At 33.1% G+C, this 26,172-nt stretch overlaps 6 protein-coding genes across 6 annotated transcripts; all 6 read left to right on the top strand.

Moving 5' to 3' along the window:
* The first annotated feature begins 619 nt into the window (after positions 1-619).
* Positions 620-4,367, top strand: LOC135847996 (maltase A2-like). Its single transcript, XM_065367760.1, has 9 exons — positions 620-815; positions 1,601-1,780; positions 1,851-2,014; positions 2,125-2,259; positions 2,349-2,542; positions 2,671-3,328; positions 3,455-3,653; positions 3,767-3,907; positions 4,106-4,367. Exons 1-6 carry the CDS (start codon positions 665-667, stop codon positions 2,882-2,884), a joined length of 1,038 nt encoding a protein of 345 aa, XP_065223832.1. The 5' UTR covers positions 620-664; the 3' UTR covers positions 2,885-3,328; positions 3,455-3,653; positions 3,767-3,907; positions 4,106-4,367.
* On the top strand, positions 3,166-4,226 carry LOC135848344 (maltase 2-like). The gene is made up of 4 exons (XM_065368242.1): positions 3,166-3,328; positions 3,455-3,653; positions 3,767-3,907; positions 4,106-4,226. The coding sequence occupies exons 1-4, from the start codon at positions 3,166-3,168 to the stop codon at positions 4,224-4,226; spliced, it is 624 nt and encodes a 207-aa protein (XP_065224314.1).
* A 2,524-nt stretch (positions 4,368-6,891) lies between the features above and the next one.
* Positions 6,892-9,941, top strand: LOC135848345 (maltase 1-like). Its single transcript, XM_065368243.1, has 10 exons — positions 6,892-7,042; positions 7,143-7,322; positions 7,414-7,585; positions 7,734-7,866; positions 7,960-8,153; positions 8,274-8,469; positions 8,652-8,880; positions 9,012-9,210; positions 9,328-9,471; positions 9,821-9,941. Exons 1-10 carry the CDS (start codon positions 6,892-6,894, stop codon positions 9,939-9,941), a joined length of 1,719 nt encoding a protein of 572 aa, XP_065224315.1.
* A 1,739-nt stretch (positions 9,942-11,680) lies between these two features.
* Positions 11,681-14,794, top strand: LOC135848956 (maltase 1-like). The gene is made up of 10 exons (XM_065369065.1): positions 11,681-11,900; positions 12,003-12,182; positions 12,278-12,441; positions 12,561-12,695; positions 12,775-12,968; positions 13,078-13,273; positions 13,506-13,734; positions 13,856-14,054; positions 14,153-14,293; positions 14,555-14,794. The coding sequence occupies exons 1-10, from the start codon at positions 11,750-11,752 to the stop codon at positions 14,673-14,675; spliced, it is 1,710 nt and encodes a 569-aa protein (XP_065225137.1). The 5' UTR covers positions 11,681-11,749; the 3' UTR covers positions 14,676-14,794.
* A 1,427-nt stretch (positions 14,795-16,221) lies between these two features.
* LOC135848346 (alpha-glucosidase-like) lies at positions 16,222-18,151 on the top strand. Its single transcript, XM_065368245.1, has 7 exons — positions 16,222-16,276; positions 16,385-16,564; positions 16,658-16,821; positions 17,197-17,425; positions 17,543-17,625; positions 17,739-17,845; positions 18,052-18,151. The coding sequence occupies exons 1-7, from the start codon at positions 16,222-16,224 to the stop codon at positions 18,149-18,151; spliced, it is 918 nt and encodes a 305-aa protein (XP_065224317.1).
* A 3,004-nt stretch (positions 18,152-21,155) lies between these two features.
* Positions 21,156-24,004, top strand: LOC135848347 (maltase 1-like). Its single transcript, XM_065368246.1, has 9 exons — positions 21,156-21,399; positions 21,501-21,680; positions 21,792-21,955; positions 22,083-22,217; positions 22,522-22,718; positions 22,846-23,041; positions 23,212-23,440; positions 23,572-23,767; positions 23,860-24,004. Exons 1-9 carry the CDS (start codon positions 21,249-21,251, stop codon positions 24,002-24,004), a joined length of 1,593 nt encoding a protein of 530 aa, XP_065224318.1. The 5' UTR covers positions 21,156-21,248.
* Positions 24,005-26,172: the final 2,168 nt, after the last annotated feature.

Genomic DNA, 26,172 nt, shown 5'->3' on the forward strand with positions numbered 1-26,172 from the left:
ACACTCAAACTAGTCAAACTCAATCTTCATTCATCACGAACCTTCCTATTTTTTTTGGGAAGGGGAAGGGGAGGGGGCTTCAACGTTTAAAATTTGTCTGACATATAGTCTTTATTCTCGAAAATTCAAGAGAACTTACACAATATTTATATAAATCATGAACCTGATGAACCACGCTTCCATCAATTTCCAGATTGAGATTTCCAAAGCAAAAAATTGCGAAAAAAAAATTATAAGCAAAAATGATTAACATTTATATAGCCGCGCAGTGCACAGACACGCTCAAGTACATAAATGTAGGTATGTACTTACATAATTTAATAGGTATGTATTTGAACATTTAGTGACTCAGTTGTTTTCAATTTTGAAAATGGTTCTTCTTGTTAAACAAATGACATGTGCTTGAGTATAATAATACATAATACGAAAAAAAAATCCACGACTTCCCAGAACCTACAACGTGGTATTTCGACATCTGGACACTTTGAGAGTGAAAAAGTAATTGAGGCATGTCACACCTGGTACTTACCCACATAATTTAAGTAGGTGGGTATTAAAAACAACTAGGTATGCGATAAATAAAGAATAAAAATCACAATTGAATCCATTTCTTTTCTGTGATGGTAGGTAATTAAGTATAGCCTACGCCTGCAAAGTAAACAAAATGAAAATATTGGTGTTTTATGTTTGGTTTCACTTTTGTTGGAGCTGTTTTGCAAAATTAGATACAGAATGGTGGACACATACGATAATTTACGAAATGATTCCGCATACTTTCAAAGACAGCGATGGGGATGGAATTGGTGACTTTAAAGGTAGGTGCAGAATATAAATCTATAACTAAACTGCTCATGAGTAATGAAGGATTCGTCCATTTAAGCTTTTATTGTTCATTTGCAAGTAATACTGATACTTACTTATGGTACCTACCAAAAAAAAATATTCCAACCAGCAAAAAAACTTTTGAACCGGAGACAAAAGTCCAAAGTGTATCAAAAAATACCCCCTTTGGCCAAATTTCAAGCGGTGAATTTGTTGTTTTGAAAATTAAAATTTTTTACCAAGAGTTTTTTTTTTTTTTCATGAAAAAAATCAGAATTAGATCAAAGTAAGGTAAAAACTCAATTTGGTTTAGGTATACTTACCATATTTAGGACCTAATACATCGATGTTGATATCTAGTAATTATTCTAAGCCGTCAAACGGCCGGCCTGAACACTGAACAGTGAATGTGAATTCGTAGGTGCTGATGCTGGATAACATTTTGGCATTTTTTGCGACAATTTTTCAAAAACTGAAAAATTTAAAAATCTTGTAGCAGTTTTAGAACAACTCAAAACTAGCATCAATCGATTTGGCAGGTTAAAAACATGGCACATTATACAGTATATCCAAAATCAGAATTTTTAAAAATTCGTCAAAAATCGAAAAATGAAATTTAGTGTTTGAAATTTGGCCTTTTGGTGTACTTTTGGACGCTCTTTAGATTTTTTTACATCTGGCCTGAATTTCCTTTATCTGCGAGGATACCTTCATTGTTAAGTATTTTACCCTACACTTACATTAATGAACAAGTATTCATTTTCAAATTACGCCACAGGAATCACATCAAAACTTGATCACTTCGTTGACTTGGACATAGAAACGATCCATCTGACACCGATGTTTGAAACGACAGCGAGGGACATGGGCTATGACATCACAAATTACTATGAAGTTGATCATAGGCTTGGCACAATGAGTGATTTGGAAGAACTCATCACCGAAATGAATAAAAGAAGTAGGTGCCCAGGGTTTGGTGTTGAACTGACATATTTTCACTTTTAATTTCAAAATTTGTACATTTGCAGATATGAAGTTGCTGCTAGATTTGGTAATCAATCATAGCAGCCATAAACACGACTGGTTCCAAAAATCCATCGATCGGATCGATCCATACACTGATTTTTACGTGTGGAAAGATTCCAAAGGCTTTGATAACGAAACTAACAAAGAAATACCACCAAATAAGTGGGTAAGCATGATGAGAATTTCAATATTTACATAACCCTTGAAATGATTCTGTGGAGGCGTAGCATATATTTCACAAATAGCAAAATGAGTCCATGACAAAATCTGTTTCAGGTTGGTCTCTTTTTAGGTTTGCCGGGTTCTGGTTGGGAATGGAATGAAAAAAGAAAACAATTTTATTTTCATCAGTTCCTAGCAGAACAACCTGATTTTGACCTGAGGAATGAAATTTTGAAGAAAGAATTATGGGTTTGTTCTTTGTGTATTATATCTACGTAAATTTCAATGATATTACCATGTATAGATTCAAGGAATAAAGTTATTGGTGACATTTCCAGAAAATAATTGAGTTTTGGCTCAACAAAGGCGTAGCTGGATTCAGACTTGATGCTACTCCATTTTTCTTTGAAGATAAAGAATTTAGAGATGATGATTATATGCGCCAGTATGACCAACCTGAAATTTTCGAATTTATACATGAATTCCGGACGTATTTGGACAAATATAATCAGGAGCACGGTGGTTTTGAAAGGTAGGTATCAATGTGTTCAATATATTATGTATGTACCTACTTACAATAAATACTGGAGTTTCGTTTTTGTTTTAATAATGATGCGCTAATAATACGTCTTACCTAATTATTTTTTATAATCAATTCAGGATTTTCATTGCCGAAGCACATTCCGACGATGACACTGTAATCGAATACTACGACAGAGAGGATTATCCAATAACACATTTCCCCTATATGTTTCAACTCGAATATTTCGAAGGGTTTCTTAGAGCAAGAACTTTGGCTTATTACCTTTCCTCTTGGATGATGATACTACCAAAAGGAAAGATATCAGCTTGGATGGCATGTATTTGGAATTAATATTGCAACTTATTTTTTCAACTTCTGTGACGTAAATACGTACCTTTACGTACAATGTACGAGTATCTAAAGTTTTATAACACAAAGACTTATTCTCACTTGATTTAAATATGTAAGAACCATGGGATTGAAAAAATGACCATTTTGTAAAAGTTTTCCTTTAAGTATAAGATAAACTCACTATAAGTAGGTACACCTTATTCAATTTTCATTAGACCCAAGATCACGATGGTTCGAGAGTAGGATCACGATCTTTACCGGAATATGGTGATATTTTCACAATGATATCAATGATGCTACCTGGAACGGTGGGAGTGTATTATGGACAAGAGATTAATATGATTAATGGTTTAGTCACCAAGCAGCAAATGAAGGATTTCTCGGGTGAAGGTACCAGAGATCCTTGCAGACTTTTGATGCAGTGGGATGATTCCAGAAATGCTGGTAATTTTTTTAAAAATAGAAATAAGTATGAGATGATCAATTTTACAAATCTGTAAGCAACTACATCTATCGGTAGATAGGCACCTACTAATATTTTTATAAATGACAAGAATTCTGATGTTTTAGGATTTTCAACCAACATTACGACGTATCTACCAGTAAATTCTGATTACTTTCAAAATAATGTTGAAATGCAAAAATTACAGCCAGTCAGTCATTATAACTTGTTTAAGGATTTATCAACGTTAAGGCGAACGAACACTTTTAGATATGGAAAATTTAAAAATGAAGGTTATTCTAGTACAAATATCTATAGTTTAACCAGGTACTTATAATATCGATCATACGTATGCAAAATAGGCTTACGGACATATAGACTGTACCTTACTTACCTACCCACTTTTTGTCTGCTACCTAACATTTTTCCCTCTTGCATAGATCACATGAAGGTCACGTGCTCACAGTAGTAGCCAATCTCTTTCGTACCTCGTCTCGAGTAAATTTAACTGAAATATTGCAGAATCACCCCGATAAGATTACCATAGCTGCAGCTTCTGTAAACTCGGGATACAAGAAAGGGTTAGTTTTTCAGATCACGTGCTACTCATATCTTAGATTTTTAAGTTTTTAGATCTACCTACCTACCTACCGACCTACCTACCTTACCTATACTATAAATTTCAATTCCGATTCATTCGGTAATTTTTTACTTAGAACGTTCAGGAAAGTAAACGCCTTTTTCATAAAACTGATGAAACTTTATGATTTTCATTTCAGATTTAATATAGAACACGATTCGCGGGATGAATTTTACATGAGACCATTAGCAAGTGTGGTTTTGGAAACCTATCAACCTCATACTGCAAATGAAGATAGCACCAGCAGCCCTGACTTTTAGAATTGGTACTTTATTGAATGCAGATATTTGAGGCATTTGTGTTGGAAAACGTCAATCTTTTCATTACTTAAACTGTACATATAGGCCCTACATATGTATGAAATTAAAAATAAAATCTGTGATTCTTTTCAAATTTAATAGACGGCGTATTACAAAATTCGACTTTTTTTCCAAGAGTTCTTTTCATGGTAGATATCTAGTTGTAGATAAATTGAATTGTTGATGAGATTTTTTTCCTGGTTGGAATTGTTTTATTAATTCCCAAAATTATGAATTATAAATTAAAATTGTCCATGGTAACATTTTTTATCCATTTCTTTTCCATGATTAGGTATTACATACATCCAAAGTATGTAGGTATCCAAGTTTTTTAGCGTGGTAAGTAAAAAGTGCTTGTTCATTAGACATACAAATAATAATTCAGAAAAATCTGCAGAGCATTAAATAAATGCTACCTACATTTGAGAAAGCTTCGTAGGCTTGTACGAGAGAGATTTTTTCAAAATAAATGCATCCTTTAAAATATCTGGATCTTACTCCAAATAAATGAAACTTGATTAAGATGGAATTTTCTTAAACGCCGCCGCACAATAGTCCGGTAATTCGAAAGCTAATTTCAAATTTAAAAATACCTACCTATACCATTTCAGTCTTTCATTGGTAGGTCATTTCGCTACTACATATTTCACGACTCTTTCTTGGGAGGATTATAGAGGTGGGGAGGGGAGAGATCAACATATACTCGTATACTTTTTTTTTTTTTTTTTTTTCCTGCATTGTTTTCACTGGTTTTGTGTAACTGCGGCCTCCTCGCTCACCTTCGTTGGTATAGAGGGGCATTTAATGTATCTAAATATTGTTTGTAAAACACAAAAGCTAAAAATATAAATATTCTGTTCTGTTCTGTTCTGTATACCCACATTACAATTTTTTGTTTCCCCGACGTCTTCAAATAATCCAATATTTTTTTGGAAGGTACGTAGGTACGAGTAAAATATTTTTACAATTTTTGATTTTTGGTTTTTAAAAATTTGAACTTCTTTGGAACAATTTCAATGCAATTTTCGAAAAAACGAAGGAAATGCTTTTTCACGCGAGCGAAATAAGGTATGTACTAAGTATTAAGCTATTTTTTCAAATGTTCAGTCTATTGTCAAATCAAAATAAGGAACACTTTATTATCATACTAGGTATTTAAAATGATTTATTAACAAACAAAAAAAACAACAAATGATGTTGGCCTTCTTCTTCGAAATTAATTTGTAACGTGAGAAAGGAAAGTTTACAGAAATTTTTTTGTAATTTTCCATTTTGTCACACCAGAATGAAGTTGTACTGGGAAATAGAAAGATTCGCAATGAAATTTCTTCAAAATCCTTCAAAGGGGAGGGGGATATGAATTTTAAAAAGTTCAAGTTTGATGAAAAAAAGAAAAAAAAAACAGAATTTTCTGATGAAAAATAGTACAATAAAAACCATTATTCGCAAAATTAGTAAGATTTTTTGTTAGGTAGATCCTTACCCTATCTTCCACACCTGCTCTCAATTCCGGAGGGAAAAAAATGATGTTGATTCAGCGTTCATTCCGGAAATTGAGGAATTCCTCAGACCGAGTTATCTCATTTTCACGATGAAATTTGAAACAAGAAATCGAGAACCACAATTCACATTGAGATTTAAACTGATGATAAATTTTGTTGACTGTAAGAAAGTTTTTGAATTCTATTTTTCAGGGATTTAAGAAATTGTTCTCAATTATTTGAACTTTTCAGTTTTCTTATTTATTTTTTATTTTTTTTTAAATGTGTGGAGGAATTCAAAGTTGAAATTGCAATTTTTGAGTAGGTGCCTTCTTGAAGAAGAATTTTTCTTTTCAAATTTGGATACCCATGCTTATCTTGTTTTCTCGCCGTGATAATTCAGTAAGGTAGTGTTCGAATATGTACGAAAGATCTTTTTGCTATGGGAATTTTGATGCTGAACAGTGCAATTTTCAGTTGAATTTTTGAAGCGGAATTTTAATTCAAAAAATTCTCAACTTCCATTCCACATATTTTCCAAACTTTCAAACTCAATCTTCATTCTTATTTATTTTTTGGTGGGGAGGAAGGGTTCCAAATTTTAAATTAGTCTCACATTGTCTCGATCCTCAAAAATTCAGGAGAACTTGCCTTAGATTTATTTGAAATCATGAAAACACACTTTCATCAATTTCCAGATTCAGATTTTCACAGCAAAAAATTGAAAAAAAAAACTATAAAAATGATTAACATTTTATAAAGCCGCACTAGCTGTGCACAGACACACACAAGTATGTATGTAGGTGTAGGTACATACTTACATAATTCAATATTTGAACATACCTAAATAATCTCAGGTATTTTCAATTTTGAAAATGGTTCTTCTTGTTCAACAAATGGCATGTGCTTGAGTACAACGATGGCTAATACGACGAAAAATGTTCTCATTTTCCTAGAACCTATAATGTCATCGTATTTCAACACTGGACACATTCGAGAGGTAAAATTAAATTGAGGATTGTCGTGCCTGGTACCGATTCGCATACCTTAAAAACAAGCGTGCAATAAATAAAGAATAAAAATTACAATTAAATCCATTTCTTTTCTATGACGATAAAAGTACGATTGCCTACAAAGGGAACAAAATGAAAATATTGGTGTTTTATCTTTGGCTTCAGTTTTGTTGGAATTGTTTTGCGAAATTAAACACAGAATGGTGGACACATACAATAATTTACGAAATGATTCCATGCACTTTTAAAGACAGCGACGGAGATGGGACTGGTGACTTTAAAGGTACCTAAGTAAGCAGGAGAGTAAGTTTAGGTTGTATAGCCATGAAATTAGAAAAATATTTAAAACTAATGCACCATAATTTTTAAAATCATTAATACAGGAATCACATCAAAACTTGATCACTTTGTCGACCTGGGCATAGAAACAATCCATATGACACCGATGTTTGAAACAACAGCAAGGGACATGGGATATGACATCACAGATTACTATAAAGTTGACCATGGGCTTGGGACAATGAGCGATTTGGAAGAACTCATCAGCGAAATGAATAAAAGAAGTAGGTTGATGTTGAACTAACGCATTTTCAATTTTTATTTCAAAATTTGCCATTTATATACGATGATTGACGTATGGGGTGATTTATGCAGATATGAAGTTGCTGCTAGATTTGGTAATCAATCATAGTGGCCATAAACACGAATGGTTCCAAAAATCCATCGATCGAATCGATCCTTACACTGATTTTTACGTGTGGAAGGATTCCAAAGGCTTTAATAACAAAACTAACAAAAAAATACCACCAAATAGATGGGTAAGTAAGTACTTAAGCACGACAATTTCAATCTGTACAATGTACATAGCCCAATGTTATACTACACTGTATGAGATACACATACATGCAGAACTGACAATGAGCATGTTTCACAAATAGCAGAATGAGTCTTACTCATGAAAAAATCTGTTTCAGATCAGTATCTTTTGGTTCGTCTGGTTCAGGTTGGGAATGGAATGAAAAAAGAAAACAATTTTATTTCCATCAGTTCTTGGCGGAACAGCCTGATTTCGATCTCAGGAATGAAATTGTGAAGAAAGAATTATGGGTTTGTAGATATCTATATCTACGAGTATGTACGTAGATTTTAATGATATCAAAATGTAACTACCCACCTAAATAAAGTTTGCATTATTACTAGAAAATAATTGAGTTTTGGCTCAACAAAGGTGTGGCTGGGTTCAGACTTGATGCTACTCCATTTTTCTTTGAAGATAAAGAGTTTAGGGATGATGATCATTCTCGCCAGTTTAATCAACCTGAAGTATACGAATTTATACACGAATTCCGAACGTATTTGGACAAATATAATCAAGAGCATGGTGGTTTTGAAAGGTATGTAGGTATATTAAGGTATAAAGTGTTCAATACACAATACCTACTGGAGTTTCATTTTTGTTTTAATAATGATGGGGTAATAATAATTACCTAATTATTTTTTTATGATAAATTCAGGATTTTCATTGCCGAAGCACATTCTAAGGCGGAGACTGTGATCAAATACTATGACAGAGAGGATTATCCAATAACACATTTCCCCTATACGTTTCTACTCTCATATCTCGGGGGGCCTTTGAAAGCAAATAGACTGATTTATTGTCTTTCCTATTGGATGACGATACTACCGAAAGGAAAGGTATCAGCTTGGATGGTATGTACCTATATTTGGAATTGATAACGCAATCTTACATACCCCCCCCCTTTTCTCACTTAATTTGAATAAAAATCAAGTGATTGAAAAAATAACCATATTATTGTTAAAGTTTTTTTTTTACGTCGTATCCATAAGAAAAACTCATTATAAGGTAGGTAAACCTATTAAATTTTCATTAGACTCAAGATCACGATGGTTCGAGAGTAGGATCGCGAATTGTACCAGAATATGGTGATATTTTCACGATGATATCAATGATGCTACCTGGAACGGTAGGAGTATATTATGGACAAGAGATTGCTATGATTGATGGTTTGGTCACCAAGGAGCAAATCAAGGATTTCTCAGGTGGAGGTTCTAGAGATCCTGCCAGACTCACAATGCAGTGGGATGATTCCATCAATGCTGGTAATTTTTTAAAAGTAGAAATAAGTACTTATCTGATGATCAAGTTTACAGATAAGTAAGCATCTACATCTACAGGAAGATAGGTAGGTACCTACTAAATCTTATAAATGACAAGGATTTTTATGTTTCAGGATTTTCAACCAACACTACAACGACGTATCTACCAGCAAATTCTGATTATTTTGAAAGAAATGTTGAAATGCAAAAAATACAGCCGGTCAGTCATTATAACTTGTTTAAGGATTTATCAACGTTGAGACGAACGAACACTTTTAGATATGGAAAATTTAAAAATAATGTTCATTTTGAAAATATCTATATTTTAACCAGGTACATATGTATCTATCGTACGCAACATAGGCTTACGGGCATGTAAATTATTTACCAGTTTTCGTTTTCCCCCCGTTTTCCAAGTTTGTCTTCTAACATTTTTTTCCTCTTGCATAGATCATATGAAGGTCACGTGCTCACATTGATAGCCAATCTTTATCGTACCTCATCTTTTGGTGTAAATTTAACCGAAATATTGAGAAACCATCCCGATGAGATTATCATAGCTGCAGCTTCTGTAAACTCGGGATATATAAAAGGGTTAGTTTTTCAGATCACGTGCCATCGTGCTTACATTTATATGTAATACATCTTGTTATGTACCTACCTAGCTTAATCCATTACCTATTAATATTTTTACAAAAGTAGATATCTTTGATCTTCAAGTTTTTAGATCTACCTTGTACATACCTATACCTACCTTACTGGTATATTAATAATTTCAATTCCGATTCATTAGGTACATAAGAACCTAATTTTTTAATTAGAACGTTCAGAAAAGTAAATTCCTTTTTTATAAAACTTGTAAAGGGAGAACCACGTAAGGTGACAGGAATGGAGTAATTTTCTCCCACTACAAACTGATGAAACTTTATGATTTTCATTTCAGATCCAATATAGAACATGATTCGTGGGAAGAATTCTACATGAGACCATTAGCAAGTGTGGTTTTGGAATCCTATCAACCTCATACCGAAAATGAAGAAAGCACTAGCAGCCCTGACTTCTAGAATGGGCATTGAATTCGTACATTTGAGACATTCGTGTTGAAAAATGTCAATGTTTTGACTAAACTGTATGTACTACCTACTTAATATAAAGTGAAAAATAAAATCTATAATTTTTTCAAATCGAAAAGACGGTATATTCACTGATGTCCCTATCGGGTGGGGGGGCGAATGACAATTTTTCGCTTTTCCAACGTCTTTATATATTTCAATATTTTTTTGGAGGTTAGATATAGGTAAAATGTTTTTACAATTTTTGATTTTTGGTTTTTAATATCTGTAAACTTTTTTGGAGCAATTTCGAGTCAATTTTCGAAAAAGAGAAAAACGTGTTTTTTCAGTATTGCAAAATCGAGCCTCGTGAAAAGTTGGCAATTTTTTGAATTTAGAGATGCGTGCTGGGAAATAAAGAGTTTCGCAAAGAGAAAATGATATCAATTGAAAAATTTCAAGTTCGATGAAAAAAAGAAAAAAAGCAGGACTTTATAAAGAAAAGCAGTACAATAAAAAGCATTATGTATTTGCAAAATGAGTACCTAGCTGACGGTTAGGTACTTACCCTATGTTCCACACCTGCTCACAATTCTTGACGACAAAAATTGATGTTGGTTCAGCGTTCACTTTGGAGAATGAGGAATTCTTCAGACCGAGTTATCTCATTTTCGTTGTGAACTGTGAAGTTGAAAGAAGAAATGAAGAGTCACGAATCATATCGAGATATAAACTAAATAACTGATGAAAAATTTTGTTGGTTGTAAAAATGATTTTGAAATCTTATACTTTTCAGCGATTTAAAAAATAGTCCTCAACCATTTTGGACTTTTCTTATTTAAAGAATTTTAAAAAATTGGAGGAATGTACTTAGGTACGTAGTGAAAATTTGTAATTTTTGAATACCTACCTACTTGAAAAAAAATTGATTTTCAAATTTGGAAAAATCTTGTTTCTCACGGTGATGATTCGGTAGTATTCGTATATGAAAAATGTTTTTGCTATGGGGATTTTGATGCTTCATATTTCAGGATTTGGTGAAGGAGGTACAAGCTTAGATATGTACTATGTATGTACTTTAGTACCTTCGTATTTTAAATTTCTGAAGCGAAAATTAAAATCCAAAAATTCTTAACTTCCACTCCATACTTCCAAACATTCAAACTCAACCTTCATTCATCAAGAACCTTCTTATTTTTGGAGGGGTTTCCAAGTATAAAATTATAGTCTCGCGTTATCTTTATGATCAAAAATTCAAGAGAACTCACCTAAGATTTATTTAAAATCATGAACTTCACTTTGATCAATTTTCAGATTCAGATTTCAAAAGCAAAAAATTATTTTTAACAAAAATTAGGTATAAAAACGATGAACGTTTAAAAGCTGCGCAGTGCATAAAAATGCATAATTATGTAGTTCTAGGTACATAGGTATCTACTTTCATAATTTAATATTTGAACATTGTGGCTCAGGCATAAAACAAGGTAATAAGTAATAACTAAATAAACTCAGGTATTTTCAATTTTGAATATCGTTTTTCTTGTTCAACAAATGACATGTAGGTACTTAAGTATAATGATGGATAATACGAAAAAAAAATCAAAGACTTCCTAGAACTTATAACGTCGTATTTCGACATCTGGACACATTTGAGAGCGAAAATGTAATTGAGTCATGTCAAACCTGGTACCTATCAACATAATTTATGTAAGTGGCTATTGAGTAAAAACAAGTGTGCAATAAATAAAGAATAAAAATTACAATTAATTCCATTTCTCTTCTGTGACGGTAACAGCATTAGTGCTTGCAAAGAAAACAAAATGAAAATATTAGTGTTTTATCTTTGGTTTCATTTTTATTGGAGCTGTTTTGCAAAATTGGACACAGAATGGTGGACACACACAATAATTTACGAAATGATTCCCCACACTTTTAAAGACAGCGATGGAGATGGGATTGGTGACTTTAAAGGTAAGTAAGTTGGCTGGAAAATAAGTTTAGGTTGTAGCCATTTATGAAATTTAAAAAATATTTAAAACTAATGCACCATAATTTTTAAAATAATTGATATAGGAATCACATCAAAACTTGATCACTTTGTCGACCTGGGCATAGAAACGATCCATATGACACCGATGTTTGAAACAACAGCAAGAGACATGGGATATGACATAACAGATTACTATAAAGTTGATCATAGGCTTGGTACAATGAGCGATTTGGAAGAACTCATTAGGGAAATGAATAAAAGAAGTAGGTGCCCAGAGTTTAGTGTTGAACTAGCGCATTTTCAATTTTTATTTCAAAATTTGTCATTTGATGATTAACGTATGGAGTGATTTATGCAGATATGAAGTTGCTGCTAGATTTGGTAATCAATCACAGCGGTCATAAACACGAATGGTTCCAAAAATCCATCGATCGAATCGATCCATACACTGATTATTATATGTGGAAAGATTCCAAAGGCTTTGATAACGAAACTAACAAAGAAATACCACCAAATAACTGGGTAAGCATGAGGATTTCAATATTTTTCATGATCCATGAAATGATTCTGTACAGCCTCAGCATGTTTCACAAGTAGCAAAATGAGTTCTACCGTCCTACCCATGAAAAAATCTGTTTCAGGTTGGTCTATTTCGTGGTATTCCTGGTTCTGGTTGGGCATGGAATGAAAAAAGAAAACAATTTTATTTCCATCAATTCTTGCCGGAGCAACCTGATTTTGATCTTAGGAATGAAATTTTGAAGAAGGAATTATGGGTTTGTATAGTAGATTTCAATGATACCTATTACCATGTACACGTACAGGTTTGAGGAATAAAGTTGGCAATATTTCCAGAAAATGATTGAGTTTTGGCTCAACAAAGGTGTAGCTGGGTTCAGACTTGATGCTACTCCATTTTTCTTTGAAGATAAAGAATTTAGGGATGATGATCCTTGGCGCCAGTATTGCCAACCTGAAGTTTTCGAATTTATACACGAATTCCGGACGTATTTGGACAAATATAATCAGGAGCATGGTGGTTTTGAAAGGTATCAAGTGTTTGATATTCGAGTACAATGCTCGAGTCTCTTTTATGTTTTAATAATATCAATCGGCGAGTAATAATTATCCACCTATTTTTTTTAATGATATATTTAGGATTTTTATTGCTGAAGCACATACCTCAGATGACGATGTGATCAAATACTATGACAGAGAGGATTATCCAGTCACACATTTCCCGTATATGTTTCTACTAGAATATTTCGATAAGCCATTGAATGCACAAATGTTGTATTTTTATCTTTTCTTTTGGATGATGGCCCTACCGAAAGGAAAGGTATCAGCTTGGATGGTATGTACCTGTTTTGTATTTAATAAGTAACACAACTTTCTTCCTACCGTCCATGACGTGTAAATACGTGTGTAGGTAAAGGTATTAAAGGATCTATAAAGTTTAATAACACAAAGGTTTATTCTCGCTTGATTTTTAAACAAAGAATCAAGGGATTGAAAATAACCATATTGTAAACGTTTTTTTCTTCAAAAAAAGCTCATTATGTACGCCTATTTATAACTTTCATTAGACTCAAGATCACGATGGTTCGAGAGTAGGATCGCGAATTGTACCAGAATATGGTGATATTTTCACAATGATATCAATGATGCTACCTGGAACGGTAGGAGTGTATTATGGACAAGAGATTGCTATGATTGATGGTTTTGTCAGCAAGGAGCAAATCAAGGATTTCTCAGGTGAAGGTGCCAGAGATCCTTGCAGACTCACAATGCAGTGGGATGATTCCATTAATGCTGGTAATTTTTTTTTCAATAATAGGTATCTGGTGATCAAGTTAACAGATAAGTAAACATCCACATCTATAGGAAGATAGGTACCTACCAATTCTTATAAATGACCTGAATTTTGATGTTTTAGGATTTTCAACCAACATTACAACGACGTATCTACCGGTAAATTCTGATTACTTTCAAAAAAATGTTGAAATACAAAAAATACAGCCAGTCAGTCATTACAACTTATTTAAGGATTTATCAACGTTAAGGCGAACGAACACTTTTAAATATGGAAAATTTAAAAATTATGCTCATTCTGGAAATGTATACAGTTTAACTAGGTAGGTATCTAATTATCTATCATACGCAACATAATGCTTACGGACGTGTAGATTATTTACCCACTTACTTTCCATATTTTTTCTATTTTCTTGCGCAGATCATATGAAGGCCACGTGTTAACAGTAGTAGCCAATCTTCATCATACCTCGTCTCGAGTAAATTTAACCGAAATATTGAAAAACCACCCCGATGAGATTACCATAGCTGCAGCTTCTGTAAACTCGGGATATATAAAAGGGTTAGTTTTTCAGATCACGTTCTATTGTGCTTACTTCTATAATATTTATTAGTTATGTATTACGCAGGTAGCTTAATCCATATCTACTCAATATTTTAAAAAAATCATCTTTGATGATTTTCAAATTTTTTGATCTACCTAGCCTACCTACCTTATATTAATTTCAATTCCGATTCATTCGGTAATTCTTCAAAGTAGAACCTTCAGGAAAGTAAACACATTCTTCATTAAATTGATGAAACATCACGTTCTTTATTTCAGATTTAATGTAGGACAGGATTCGCGGGAAGAATTTTACATGAGACCACTAACAAGCTTGGTATTGGAAACGTATCAACCTCACACCGAAGATGAAGACAGCACTAGCAACCCTTTCTTTTAGAATGATTAGTGATTACTTTATTGAATTCAGACATTAGGGGCATTTGTGTTGAAAAATGCCAATTTTTTTACTAAACTGTGTGTATGAAATGAAAAATAAAATCTTTGATTCTCCTCAAATTTAAAAGACTGTGGTACATTTATCGAAGAGCACTGTTCATTCAACTAGCGCGAAATATCAAGAAACTACGTAGGGACCTACTAATAATACTACTCATGCAATATTTTGTATAAAACCAATTTAAAATTGCCTTACCTAAGTGAAATTTTTTAACTATTTCTTTTCCATGATTTTTACGTCCAAAGTAGGTAGGAATCCAAGTTTTCCAGCGAGATCAGTAAAAAATATTTTTTCAATTTTTGATTTTTGGTTTTTGAAATCTTTTAACTTCTTTTGAGAAATTTCAATGCACTTTTCGAAAAAGAGAAGGAAACGTTTTTCCGCTCGAGTGAAATGAAATATAAGCAGAAAATAACATTTTCAGATTGTAATTTTCCATTTTGCCAAACTGAAAGTTGTGAAAAAGTGGGAACTTTTTGAATTTAAAGATGCGTGTTGGGAAATAGAGAGTATCGAAATGAAATTTCTTCAAAATCCTTCAAGAGAAGAATGATATGAATTGAAAAATTTAAAGTTTTATGGAAAAAAGCAAAAAAAGCAGGACTTTCTAAAGAAAAGCAGTACAATAAAAAGCACATGTAAAATTAAAAGAATTGTTACGTACGTACTTACCTCATCTGTCCACACCTGCACGAAATTCTTTAGGAAAAAAATTGATGTTGGTTCAGCGTTCACTTTGGAAATTGAAGAATTCTTCAGACTGAGTTATCTCATTTTCATTGTGAAGTTGAAACAGGAAATCAAGCATCATAAAAACCAAATTGAGATAAACTGACGATAAATTTTGTTGGCCGCAAAAATGTTTTTCAAAATCTTCTATTTTTCAGGTACCTATTTTAAAATTGTCCTCAATCATTTGGACTTTTCTTATTTTGGAAATTCAAAAAAAAAATGCGCGGAGGAATTTGAAATTACAAATAGGTAGGTAATTGAATACTTGAAGAAAAATCACATTTTTTTCAGTGCGCACACAGGACATACACACATTAGTCATAGTTACGTAGGTGGATACTTAAACATCGAGTTACCTAAATAATCTCTGGTATTTTCAATTTTGAAAATGGTTCTTCGTGTTCAACGTATGACATGTGCTTGAGTAAAATAATGAGTAGGTAATACGATGAAAAATTTCTTCGACTTCGTAGAACCTAACGACTTATTTCGACATCTGGACACATTTGAGAGGTAAAATGAAATTGAAGATTGTCGTACCTAGTACCTATTCACACACCTTAAAAACAAGTGAGCAATAAATAAAGAATAAAAATCACAATTAAATCCATTTCTCTTCTATGATGGTAAAAGTGGCAGTGCTCACAAAGGAAACAAAATGAGAATATTGGTGTTTTATCTTTGGTTTCACTTTTGTTGGAGTTGTTTTGCAAAATTGGACACAGAATGGTGGACACACACGATAATTTACGAAATGATTCCACTCATTTTCAAAGACAGCGATGGAGATGGGATTGGCGACTTCAAAGGTAAAAGTCAACTGGAAAATAAATTTATTTTATAGCCAATGGTAAAATTGGAAAAATACTAATTTTAAACTAATGCACCAGGATTTATCAAATCTTTAATACCTACAGGAATCACATCAAAACTTGATCACTTTGTCGACCTGGGCACAGAAACGATCCATATGACGCCGATGTTTGAAACAACAGCAAGGGACATGGGATACGACATAACTGACTACTACAAAGTTGATCATAGACTTGGTACCATGAGTGATTTGGAAGAACTCATCAGCGAAATGAATAAAAGAAGCGGGTATTCTGAAAGCTTCTGGTTCATTTTCTACTTTTGTTTCCAAATGCGTGTTTCTCGTTTCATAATCGATATTATTTTTTCAATTACAGATATGAAATTGGTACTAGATTTGGTAATCAATCACAGTGGACATGAACACGCATGGTTCCAAAAATCCATCGATCGAATCGATCCATATACTGATTTCTATGTTTGGAAGGATTCCAAAGGCTTTGATAACGAAACTAACAAAGAAATACCACCAAATAACTGGGTAAGCGTGAGAATTTCAATATATTGATACATAACCCATGAAATGATTGAAATGATTCTGTGAAAGTTGAATAATGAGATACGTACCTAGGCTACAAGCAGCCCTGAGCACATTTCACAAAAAGCAAAATGAGTTTTACTCATGGAAAAATCTGTTTAATAACGCAACTTACTTTTTTTCTTCTACTCGTATGACGTATGTTAAATATGTACATACCTACCTAAGGTTTCATAACACAAAGATTTACTTGATATAAACAAGAATCATGTGATTGAAAAAATAACCATAAATTGTACCTAAAAGTTTTTTTCTAAAAGAAAAATTCATTACCTATACATAATATGTAGGTAAGTATATGTATTCAATTTTCATTAGACTCAAGATCACGATCGTTGGAGAGTAGGATCGCGAATTTTACCAGAATATGGTGATATTTTCACAATGATATCAATGATGCTACCTGGAACGGTAGGTGTGTATTATGGACAAGAGATTAATATGGTTAATGGTTTTGTCACCGAGGAGCAAATCAAGGATTTCTCAGGTGAAGGGCTCAGAGATCCTAACAGACTTTTGATGCAATGGGATGATTCTATGAATGCTGGTACGTAAGTTTTTATAGAATGAACGTGAACATCGAAATGTACATATAAAGGCATCTAACCTACAGGTACTTACTTTAAAATTCCTATATCATTTGAAAAAAACTTTTTTGTTTTAGGATTTTCAACAAACGTTACAACCTATTCACCTGTGAATTCTGATTACTTTCAAAGAAATGTTGAAATGCAAAAAATACAGCCAGTCAGTCATTATAACTTGTTTAAGGATTTATCGACTTTAAGACAAACGGACACTTTTAAATATGGAAAATTTGAAAATGATGCTCATTCTAGATATATCTATACTTTAACCAGGTGGAAACTACTGCATCCGTTAGAGTGAATTTAACCAAAATATTGAAAAACGGACACGATGAGATTACCATAGTTGCAGCTTCTGTTAACTCGGGATATATGAAAGGGTTTGTTTTTCAGATCACGTGCTATTGTTCTTACATCTATAATACGTACCTACTTATTATGTAGTTGAATCCATCATAGAATTGTAAAAAAAAAGTATCTTTGATTTTTAAGTTTTTATGAAAATCTACCTACCTACTTAGATTATTTCAATTCCGATTTATAAAACTGATCACTGATGAAACTTTATGATTATTTTTCATATCAGATTTAATATAGAACATGAATCGCGGGAAGAATTCTACATGAGACCGTCAACAAGTGTGGTATTGGAAACCTATCAAACTCATACCGAAGATGAAGGTTGAAGGTTGCATCCCTGACTTTTAGATCAAGTACTCGTACTTTATTGAATGCAGACATTTGAGGCATTCTTGTTGAACAACGCCATTGTTTTGACTAAACAGTATTATGTATAAAATGAAAAATAAAATGTGTAATTCTTTTCAAATTAAATAATCGGTATAATTATGTCTACTCATCGAAGAGCACTGTTTATTGAACTGGTAAAAAATCCAGCAACTGTAGGTACCTACTGATGAATAATAACTACTCGTGCAATATTTGTAAAAACCCAAACAAATTTCGATTTTTTCCAAAGAGTTCCATTTTTGTGCTTGTAGTTGTACATAGATAAACTGTCAGTATGGGATTTTTGTTCATGTGGGAATTCTTTAACCAATTCCTAAAATTGTAAATCTGTAAATTAAAACTGTCCTAAGTACATATAATTTTTCAACAATTTCTTTTCCGTGATTTTTATACCTATCCAAAACACCCAAATTTTCCACTGAGATGAGTAAAAAATTGCTCGTTCATTCTAGACATAAGTACACATTATAATTCAAAAATCTCTGCGGAGCATTAAGTAACTGCATTGCTTTATTTGAGTAAGCTGCGTATGCCTATGAAGGAGATTTTTTCAAAATAAAGACCTATGTACTCTAATATATCTGAATCTCGCTCTAAATACTTAAATGAAAGTCATCAAGTTGGAATTTTCTTCGATGATGGGTAACAATAGTCCGGTAACTCAAAAGGTTATGGTTGTAGGCGAGTCCATGGAAATTTGAAATTCAAAAATACTTACCATTTCAATCTTTCATTTTTAGATTATTTTGCCAACATTTCGTGACTGTTTTTTGGGCGATAGGGGTTGGGATAGGTCAGCATTTTACACGAGGGTCATTCCACGTCAATTCGACCAAGAAGTGGTAAAAGAAGGGGGGTATTGGAGATTTTTTTGAAATTTTTCTTGTGGAAAGACCTTTTAAAACATGAAAAAAAGTTTTGATTGGTGAAGTTGACCCATTTGACCTCTATTTATACGTATCCGTTGAAGAAGTTGAAAACCCCTATCACTCGACGATAAAATAAACTCATCACAAAAACATCAAAATTCAAAAATTCCAAACATTAAAAAAAGTTTGAATTTATTCTGTTGTCTTATTTGGACTTCTTTCTGACGTATTTCATAAAAAAGTTGATAAAAATTTACACTCGTAGCAAAAAAATTAAAGTTGTTTTATTTTTTGAATTTTGATTTTTTTTGTGGTGAGTTTATTTTATCGAGTTAAACGTTTCATTTTGTCCTTCCACAGGAAAAATCTCAAAAAAATCGCTGACCCCCCTACCATTTCTTGGTCGAATTGACGTGGCGTAACTACCCACGACATTTTTTCACTTTTTCTGCGTCTTTAAAATAGGTAATAATTATTCCAATTTTTTTTGGAAGGGAGATACAATATTTTACCACTTTGATTTTTCGTTTTTAAAATCTTTAAACTTCTTTTGAGCGATTTCAATGCAATTTTTATTATAAAATTATGAATTAATTCTTCGAAAATTACTTTCGAAAAAGAAAGAGGAAGCGTTTTCTCGCCTGAGCGAAATAATTTATAAGGTAATATTTTGAAATTGTCAGTTTATTGCCAAATCCAAAGGTACCAAAAAATGTGGTCTTGTCCTTCGAAACTAATTTGAAACATGAGAAAGGAAAATTTTTAGAAAATGTTTGTAACGTTCCATTTTGCCTAACCAAAGGTTGTGAGAAATTGACAACTATTTGAATTTAGAATTGCGAATTGGAAAAAAAAAGTTTCACGATGACATTTTTTCAAAATTCTTCGAAAGAGAAGAAATAGGCATTGAAAAATTCAAGGTTTGATGGAAAAAAGAAAAAAAGCAGGACTTTCTGATAAAAAGCAGGTTAGGTACCTACATTACATACAATAAAAAGCATGATTATCAGAATTTGTAGAACTGATAAATACGTACTTACCCTGTCTTCCACACCTGCACCCAATTCTTGAGGAAAACATTGATGTTGGTTCAGCGTTCACTTTGGAAATTGAGGGATTCTTCAGACCGAGTTACTCGTAGGTATCTCATTTTCACAGTGAAGTTGAAACAGGAAATCAAGAATCACAAATCACATTGAGATAAACTGCGTAAATAAATTTCGTTGGCCACAACAACGTTTTTAAAATCTTCGTTTTTAAGACACTTTAAAATAATTGTCCTCCTTCATTTGAACGTTTCTTATTGGGGAAAAAAATGACTGGAGAAATTTAGTTGAACTTGCAATTCTTGAACACTTGAAGAAAACTTACATTTTTCCAAATTGGAAAAGTCTTGTTTTCACACCGTGATATTTATGTAGTTCGGTAGTATTCGAATATGAAAGATTTTTTTACAATGAGAATTTTGATGCTACCTACGTTTTTTAGGAGTTAGTCAAGGAGACGCCTGCTTTGTACCCTATTCTGAATTTTCGTATCTAAATTTCATATCCAGACGAAATTCTGAACTGCCACTCCGCACTTCCATCAAACATTCAAACTTATTTTTTTGGCGTTCTAATTTTAATATTAGTCTCACGTTGTCTTGAACATCACAAGTTCAAGAGTAGGTACTTACATACTTACGTAAGATTTCTATAAAATCATGAAACCACAACTATCATCAGTTTCAAGAAGAATTAACGTTTTGTATAAAACTGCGCAGTACACAGACACACATAAGTACATACCTACATAATTTAATATTTGAACGCAGTGACGCAAGTATAAACATCGTGTTACCTAAGTAGATAATTTCCAGTAATTTCGAGTTTGAAATGGTTCTTCATCATGTTGAATAAATGACATGTACTTGAGTAAAATGATGGAAAATACGAAAAAAAAACAATCCTCGACTTCGTAGAACCTAACGTCATATTTCAACATCATGGACACATTTGAGACCGAAAATGTAATTGAGTCATGTTTTATACCCAGTACTTCTAATTACCTAATGTAGGTGGGTATTAAAACGAGTGTGAAATAAATAAAGAATAAAAATCACAATTGAATCCATTTCTCTTCTGTGATGGTAAAAGTATTAGTGCTCCAATAAGGAAGCAAAATGAAAATATTTGTGTTTTACCTTTGGCTACAGTTTTGTTGGGGTTGTTTTGCAAAATTAGACACAGAATGGTGGACACACACAATAATTTACGAAATGATTCCACACACTTTCAAAGACAGCGATGGAGATGGAATTGGTGACTTCAAAGGTAAGTTAGCTGGGAAATAATGGTTTAGTTTGTAGTATTGGTAAAATTAGAAAAATATTTTAAACTAATGCACTAAGCTGATTTATCAAATCATTTTACAGGAATCACATCGAAACTTGATCACTTCGTCGACTTGGGGATAGAAACAATCCATTTGACTCCAATGTACGAAACGTCTGCGAGGGATATGGGATATGACATAACAGACTATTATGAAGTTGATCATAGACTTGGTACCATGAGTGATTTGGAAGAACTCATTAGAGAGATGAATAAAAAAAGTAGATACCTATTGGCTATTCTGAAAGCTTCTGGTTCACTTTATGCTTTTGTTTCGAAAATTTGCCTGTTTCTCGTTTCATAATCGATATTATTTTTACCTATAATTACAGATATGAAATTGGTACTAGATTTGGTAATCAATCATAGTGGCCATAAACACGAATGGTTTCAAAAATCCATCGATCGAATCGATCCATATACTGATTTTTATATGTGGAAGGATTCCAAAGGCGTCGATAATGAAACAAATCAGGAAATACCGCCAAATCAATGGGTACGTAGGTGTACTGTTTTCTCAAAAACCCATTTCATTTTATAATCTATTAGATGAGTATACGTATTCAAGATTTTAAAAATATCAAATCAGCCCTGCATGTAAATTACACATGTATTTGTCGCAGGTGAGTCTGTTTTTCCGTAAACCTGGTTCGGGTTGGACATGGAATGAAAAACGAAAACAATTTTATTTTCATCAGTTCTTGATAGAGCAACCTGACTTCGACCTGAGAAATGAAGATTTGAAGAAAGAGTTATGGGTTAGTAGACATAATTAACTATGTAGATACAAATACTTACTGTACTACTGATATGTAGAAATTAGGAATTTTTAAAGCGTTTAATTTTGAGTACCTATCTAGCTACAATTCGAACATTTTTGGCTAAAACGAGAATCGATAGGTACCATAAGATCGAATAGGTAAGAAATAAATTATTGTGTCATCAACTGGTAAGTATGTAAGTCTAGATAGGTGCTGTCGTTTTTTTGAGCATAGACCTATTTTGAATCCCATTTTTTTCCTATGAGTTAATCTACTTTTTTTTAATCGTAAAATTTTTCAGAAAATGATCGAATTTTGGCTCGATAAAGGTGTGGCTGGATTCAGACTAGACGCTACTCCTTTTTTCTTCGAAGATAAAGAATTTAGAGACGATGATATATATTTGCGACAATTCAACCAACCAGAAACCATCGAATTTATACACGAATTTCGGACGTACTTGGATAAATATAATGAGAAACATGACGGTTTTGAAAGGTTTGTAGGTTGAATATTCATTACCTATTGAAAACATTAAGATGAAATTTATTTTTCTATGTACGTAAGAAGTTAGTTAGCCAAATAGGTATTAGTCATAATTTATTTTATGTTCTAATTGATACAGAATTTTTATTGCGGAAGCACATGCTCCAGATGACGTTATAGTACAATACTATGATAGAGAGAATTACACAGTAACACATTTCCCCTACACATTTTTGTTTGAATACTTCCGTCGACCTTTGGATGCAACAACATTGCAATTTTATCTCCTATTTTGGTCGTTTTATCTACCTAAAGGAAAAATATCAGCTTGGATGGTAAGTGTTTTAAATTCACCATGAATATTATACTTATTATTTTCGGGCCAACAGTGGTTCAACATCAAGATTTTTAAATTAAAATGAGCGCAAAAAAGAAAAACATACCTGGTCTAAAAGTTTGTTACCATTCAAAGAAAAACTTATAGAAATCTTTCGATTTTCATTAGACTCAGGATCACGATGGTTGGAGGGTAGGATCACGAATTGTTCCAGAATACGCCGATATTTTCACAATATTATCGATGATGTTGCCCGGAACAGTAGGAGTTTATTATGGACAAGAGATTGCCATGATGAACGGGTTCGCTACAGAGGACCAATTTAAGGATTTCTCTGGTCGTGGAGGCAGAGATCCTGGCAGACTTTTGATGCAATGGGATGATTCTTTAAATGCTGGTATGTAATTTTTTAAAGAATAAACGTGAACATCGAAATGATATGAGAAGTAGTAAAATAAGTACCTATTGTAGGTATCCTACTGTGTACCTTGAAATTTTTATCATTTAAAAAAAAACTCTTTGTTTTAGGATTTTCAACAAACGTTACAACCTATTCACCTGTGAATTCTGATTACTTTCAAAGAAATGTTGCTGTACAAAAAGTACAACCAGTTAGCCACTACAATTTGTTCAAAGATTTAACTACGTTGAGAAAAACAAACACTTTCAGATTTGGAGCATATAGGACTGATGCATATCCTCCCAATATTTTCTGTTTGACAAGGTCTCTATAACCTATCTCAAAGAACCTATTAAGAATTTGATAGAATTTTTATTAGTAATCTATTCCAACTCGTGAATATCATTCAATTACAGATCATACAAAGGCAATGTCCTTGCAGTAGTGGTCAATTTCGACAAAGAATTTTCCAGAGTTAATTTAACCCAAATATTGCACAATGGTCCGCATGAGATTTCAGTTGTTGCAGCGTCTGTGAATTCCGGATACACAAAAGGGTAAAATAAAAGTATAATTTTTTTCTCTAGGTACCAATGCATTGCATCATTATGTTCCCGGCAATAAATATATAATATACATGTAAAAACCATACATTACGAGATCCGTTTTATATAAAATCGGGCATTGCGAGATCCTGAGATCCTTTTGCCGGATCTCGCAAGTTCTCTCATATGCCATGGTACTTGTGAGATCCGGGGGACCCTGTACACACATTTTCAGCCGGATCTCGTTTTGCCTACTATTTATATACTTATATACAATTTTTGAAAATAGATAAACGACGCATCTTGCGAGATCCACCCCCAAATCACGTTCGGGCCGTTAGTGGATCTCGGTTTATGCGGATCGCGAAATTGATGGCGGCAATGCATAGAAAGGCACTGATTACACACTGGAACGTGCGTTCGAACGAAGTTGTAGGGTTATTATTTGAGTTTTTAGCATTTTTCGAAATTTTTTGGGTCGGATCTCGTAATGCCTGTGTATATGTCGGATCTCGCAATGTACTTTAAGACAGTATAATATAAATATTCTAGGGGGTAAACTCGTAACTTTTTTATAGATTAACCAGCAAACTCATAACGTTTTGGCAAACTCGTAACCTTTTTAGGACGTGACTTTTCGATGAGGTGCCATATGAATCTAGAAGGTGTGGGGAGTCTACTGGCAAAGTTTGAGCAGGGACGTGAGATTGCTGTTTATACACTTTCTCTTTTGACTCAATTTTCAAATGAGTGCATAGCCTAATTATTATGTACTAGGACATAAGGAAAAGGTGTTTATTGCCAAGAATGCCAATAATCATTTTTTAAGTTCTGTTTGGTGATTCTGGTGGTTGAAGGTCTCCTCTTTCACGTCGCGTGGTCAAAAATCGCCTAAAATGAATTTTTGACTGCTCAATTTTAATTTAGAGCTGATTATACAGGTCCGAATTTTCGTGTTTTTCAACATTAACATGGATTTTACGAGGAAAGTATGAGCATAAAATTTCCTTTCTGCTCAGAGCTGGTTATTTTTTTTTAGGATGCTTTGTTAAAAAGCTATTTGCGAAAAACAGAGATGTATGGGACTTTTAAAAAAAAAGCTTTTCTAAAAAATTGATGTTTCGGCAATGAGATACCTCTCCACAGCCTCCACAGGTCACCCAAAAATCAAGTTAACGAATATAACGCGGCCTAACATCGAGTACTATCAGGCCTATGGGGTGACGCGTCGAGCGCATGCACAGCAACGAAGTTACAGGTGGGACGTGAGTTTGTATTTTATACAAAACGTTATGAGTTTACCTGTATGCGGCTATATATATATATATATAGATATGCAAACGGTACCTCTATGTCACCTTTTATATACTCACGCGTTCTCTTGGTCACCGAAATCGGTGACGGAGGCGTTTTGCCGGTGACGAAGACGTTTCCCTGTGTATACCAAGTCCAAACGGTTTGTTTTCCCCTGAAACGTAAAAGGGGAAAAGTTTGTCTGGTGACGAAAAGGTCATGTATACACCTACTGTATACAGATTTTAAAAATTTTGTTCCATCAACACTGACATACCCTCGACGTCACCGCATATAAACAGTACCTTTTGGTCACCGCTTTTTAAATGCTTCCAGTTGTGTTATATTTTCGTATTCGTAGCCAGTGTAGTTGTAATCTATTAGGCAAGGCAGCAGGTGACAATTTGGTATAGTCAATATCTTTTTAAATGCACAAGGTCACGGAAGAGATCAGTTTATAATCGGAGGCAAATTGGTACCATTCTCGTAAATTTTTTTTGTATAAACTTAAAGCATGTAAATCAAGTGGGGAAAAGAGTATAAGCACTATTACCACTGTGCTGGTTACGAATATGAAGTAAATACACCTCCGGAGGCATTTAAAAGCCTGGTGACCAAAAGGTACTGTTTATGTACGGTGATGTCGAGGATACTTAGGTCCATATATATATATATATTTGCTTGCGACCAGACATGTCAACTATGCTTGGCATATATGCAGAAAAGTGAACAAAATTTTAAAATTGGTATCATTTCTGTTCTAAATCACTTATTAAAATTTTATTAGCAGATTCAGTCTAATATTAAAAAAATCTATGTTTTGAAAAAAGTAATCAGATTTTTAGACTAAATTTTGAAGAAAATTTTTGAAAATGGAGTCTAAGTAATTTG

This window comes from Planococcus citri, chromosome 5 (genome assembly GCF_950023065.1).
Source record: "Planococcus citri chromosome 5, ihPlaCitr1.1, whole genome shotgun sequence".
NCBI lineage: Eukaryota > Metazoa > Arthropoda > Insecta > Hemiptera > Pseudococcidae > Planococcus > Planococcus citri.

Excerpts from the sequence above, each read along its gene's own strand:
- LOC135848344 (XM_065368242.1), top strand. The coding sequence starts at position 3,166 with ATGATATCAATGATGCTACCTGGAACGGTGGGAGTGTATTATGGACAA. Across the intron at positions 3,329-3,454 it reads GGATGATTCCAGAAATGCTG|GATTTTCAACCAACATTACG; the intron begins GTAATTTTTTTA and ends CTGATGTTTTAG. Across the intron at positions 3,654-3,766 it reads AATATCTATAGTTTAACCAG|ATCACATGAAGGTCACGTGC; the intron begins GTACTTATAATA and ends CCTCTTGCATAG.
- LOC135847996 (XM_065367760.1), top strand. The coding sequence starts at position 665 with ATGAAAATATTGGTGTTTTATGTTTGGTTTCACTTTTGTTGGAGCTGT. Across the intron at positions 2,015-2,124 it reads AAATACCACCAAATAAGTGG|GTTGGTCTCTTTTTAGGTTT; the intron begins GTAAGCATGATG and ends AATCTGTTTCAG. Across the intron at positions 2,260-2,348 it reads TTTTGAAGAAAGAATTATGG|AAAATAATTGAGTTTTGGCT; the intron begins GTTTGTTCTTTG and ends TGACATTTCCAG.
- LOC135848346 (XM_065368245.1), top strand. The coding sequence starts at position 16,222 with ATGATTCCACTCATTTTCAAAGACAGCGATGGAGATGGGATTGGCGAC. Across the intron at positions 16,565-16,657 it reads CAGCGAAATGAATAAAAGAA|ATATGAAATTGGTACTAGAT; the intron begins GCGGGTATTCTG and ends TTTCAATTACAG. Across the intron at positions 17,626-17,738 it reads AAATGCAAAAAATACAGCCA|GTGGAAACTACTGCATCCGT; the intron begins GTCAGTCATTAT and ends TACTTTAACCAG.
- LOC135848347 (XM_065368246.1), top strand. The coding sequence starts at position 21,249 with ATGAAAATATTTGTGTTTTACCTTTGGCTACAGTTTTGTTGGGGTTGT. Across the intron at positions 21,681-21,791 it reads TAGAGAGATGAATAAAAAAA|ATATGAAATTGGTACTAGAT; the intron begins GTAGATACCTAT and ends CTATAATTACAG. Across the intron at positions 23,768-23,859 it reads AATATTTTCTGTTTGACAAG|ATCATACAAAGGCAATGTCC; the intron begins GTCTCTATAACC and ends ATTCAATTACAG.
- LOC135848345 (XM_065368243.1), top strand. The coding sequence starts at position 6,892 with ATGAAAATATTGGTGTTTTATCTTTGGCTTCAGTTTTGTTGGAATTGT. Across the intron at positions 7,586-7,733 it reads CCAAATAGATGGGTAAGTAA|ATCAGTATCTTTTGGTTCGT; the intron begins GTACTTAAGCAC and ends AATCTGTTTCAG. Across the intron at positions 9,211-9,327 it reads AATATCTATATTTTAACCAG|ATCATATGAAGGTCACGTGC; the intron begins GTACATATGTAT and ends CCTCTTGCATAG.
- LOC135848956 (XM_065369065.1), top strand. The coding sequence starts at position 11,750 with ATGAAAATATTAGTGTTTTATCTTTGGTTTCATTTTTATTGGAGCTGT. Across the intron at positions 11,901-12,002 it reads TGGGATTGGTGACTTTAAAG|GAATCACATCAAAACTTGAT; the intron begins GTAAGTAAGTTG and ends TAATTGATATAG. Across the intron at positions 13,274-13,505 it reads GAAAGGTATCAGCTTGGATG|ACTCAAGATCACGATGGTTC; the intron begins GTATGTACCTGT and ends AACTTTCATTAG.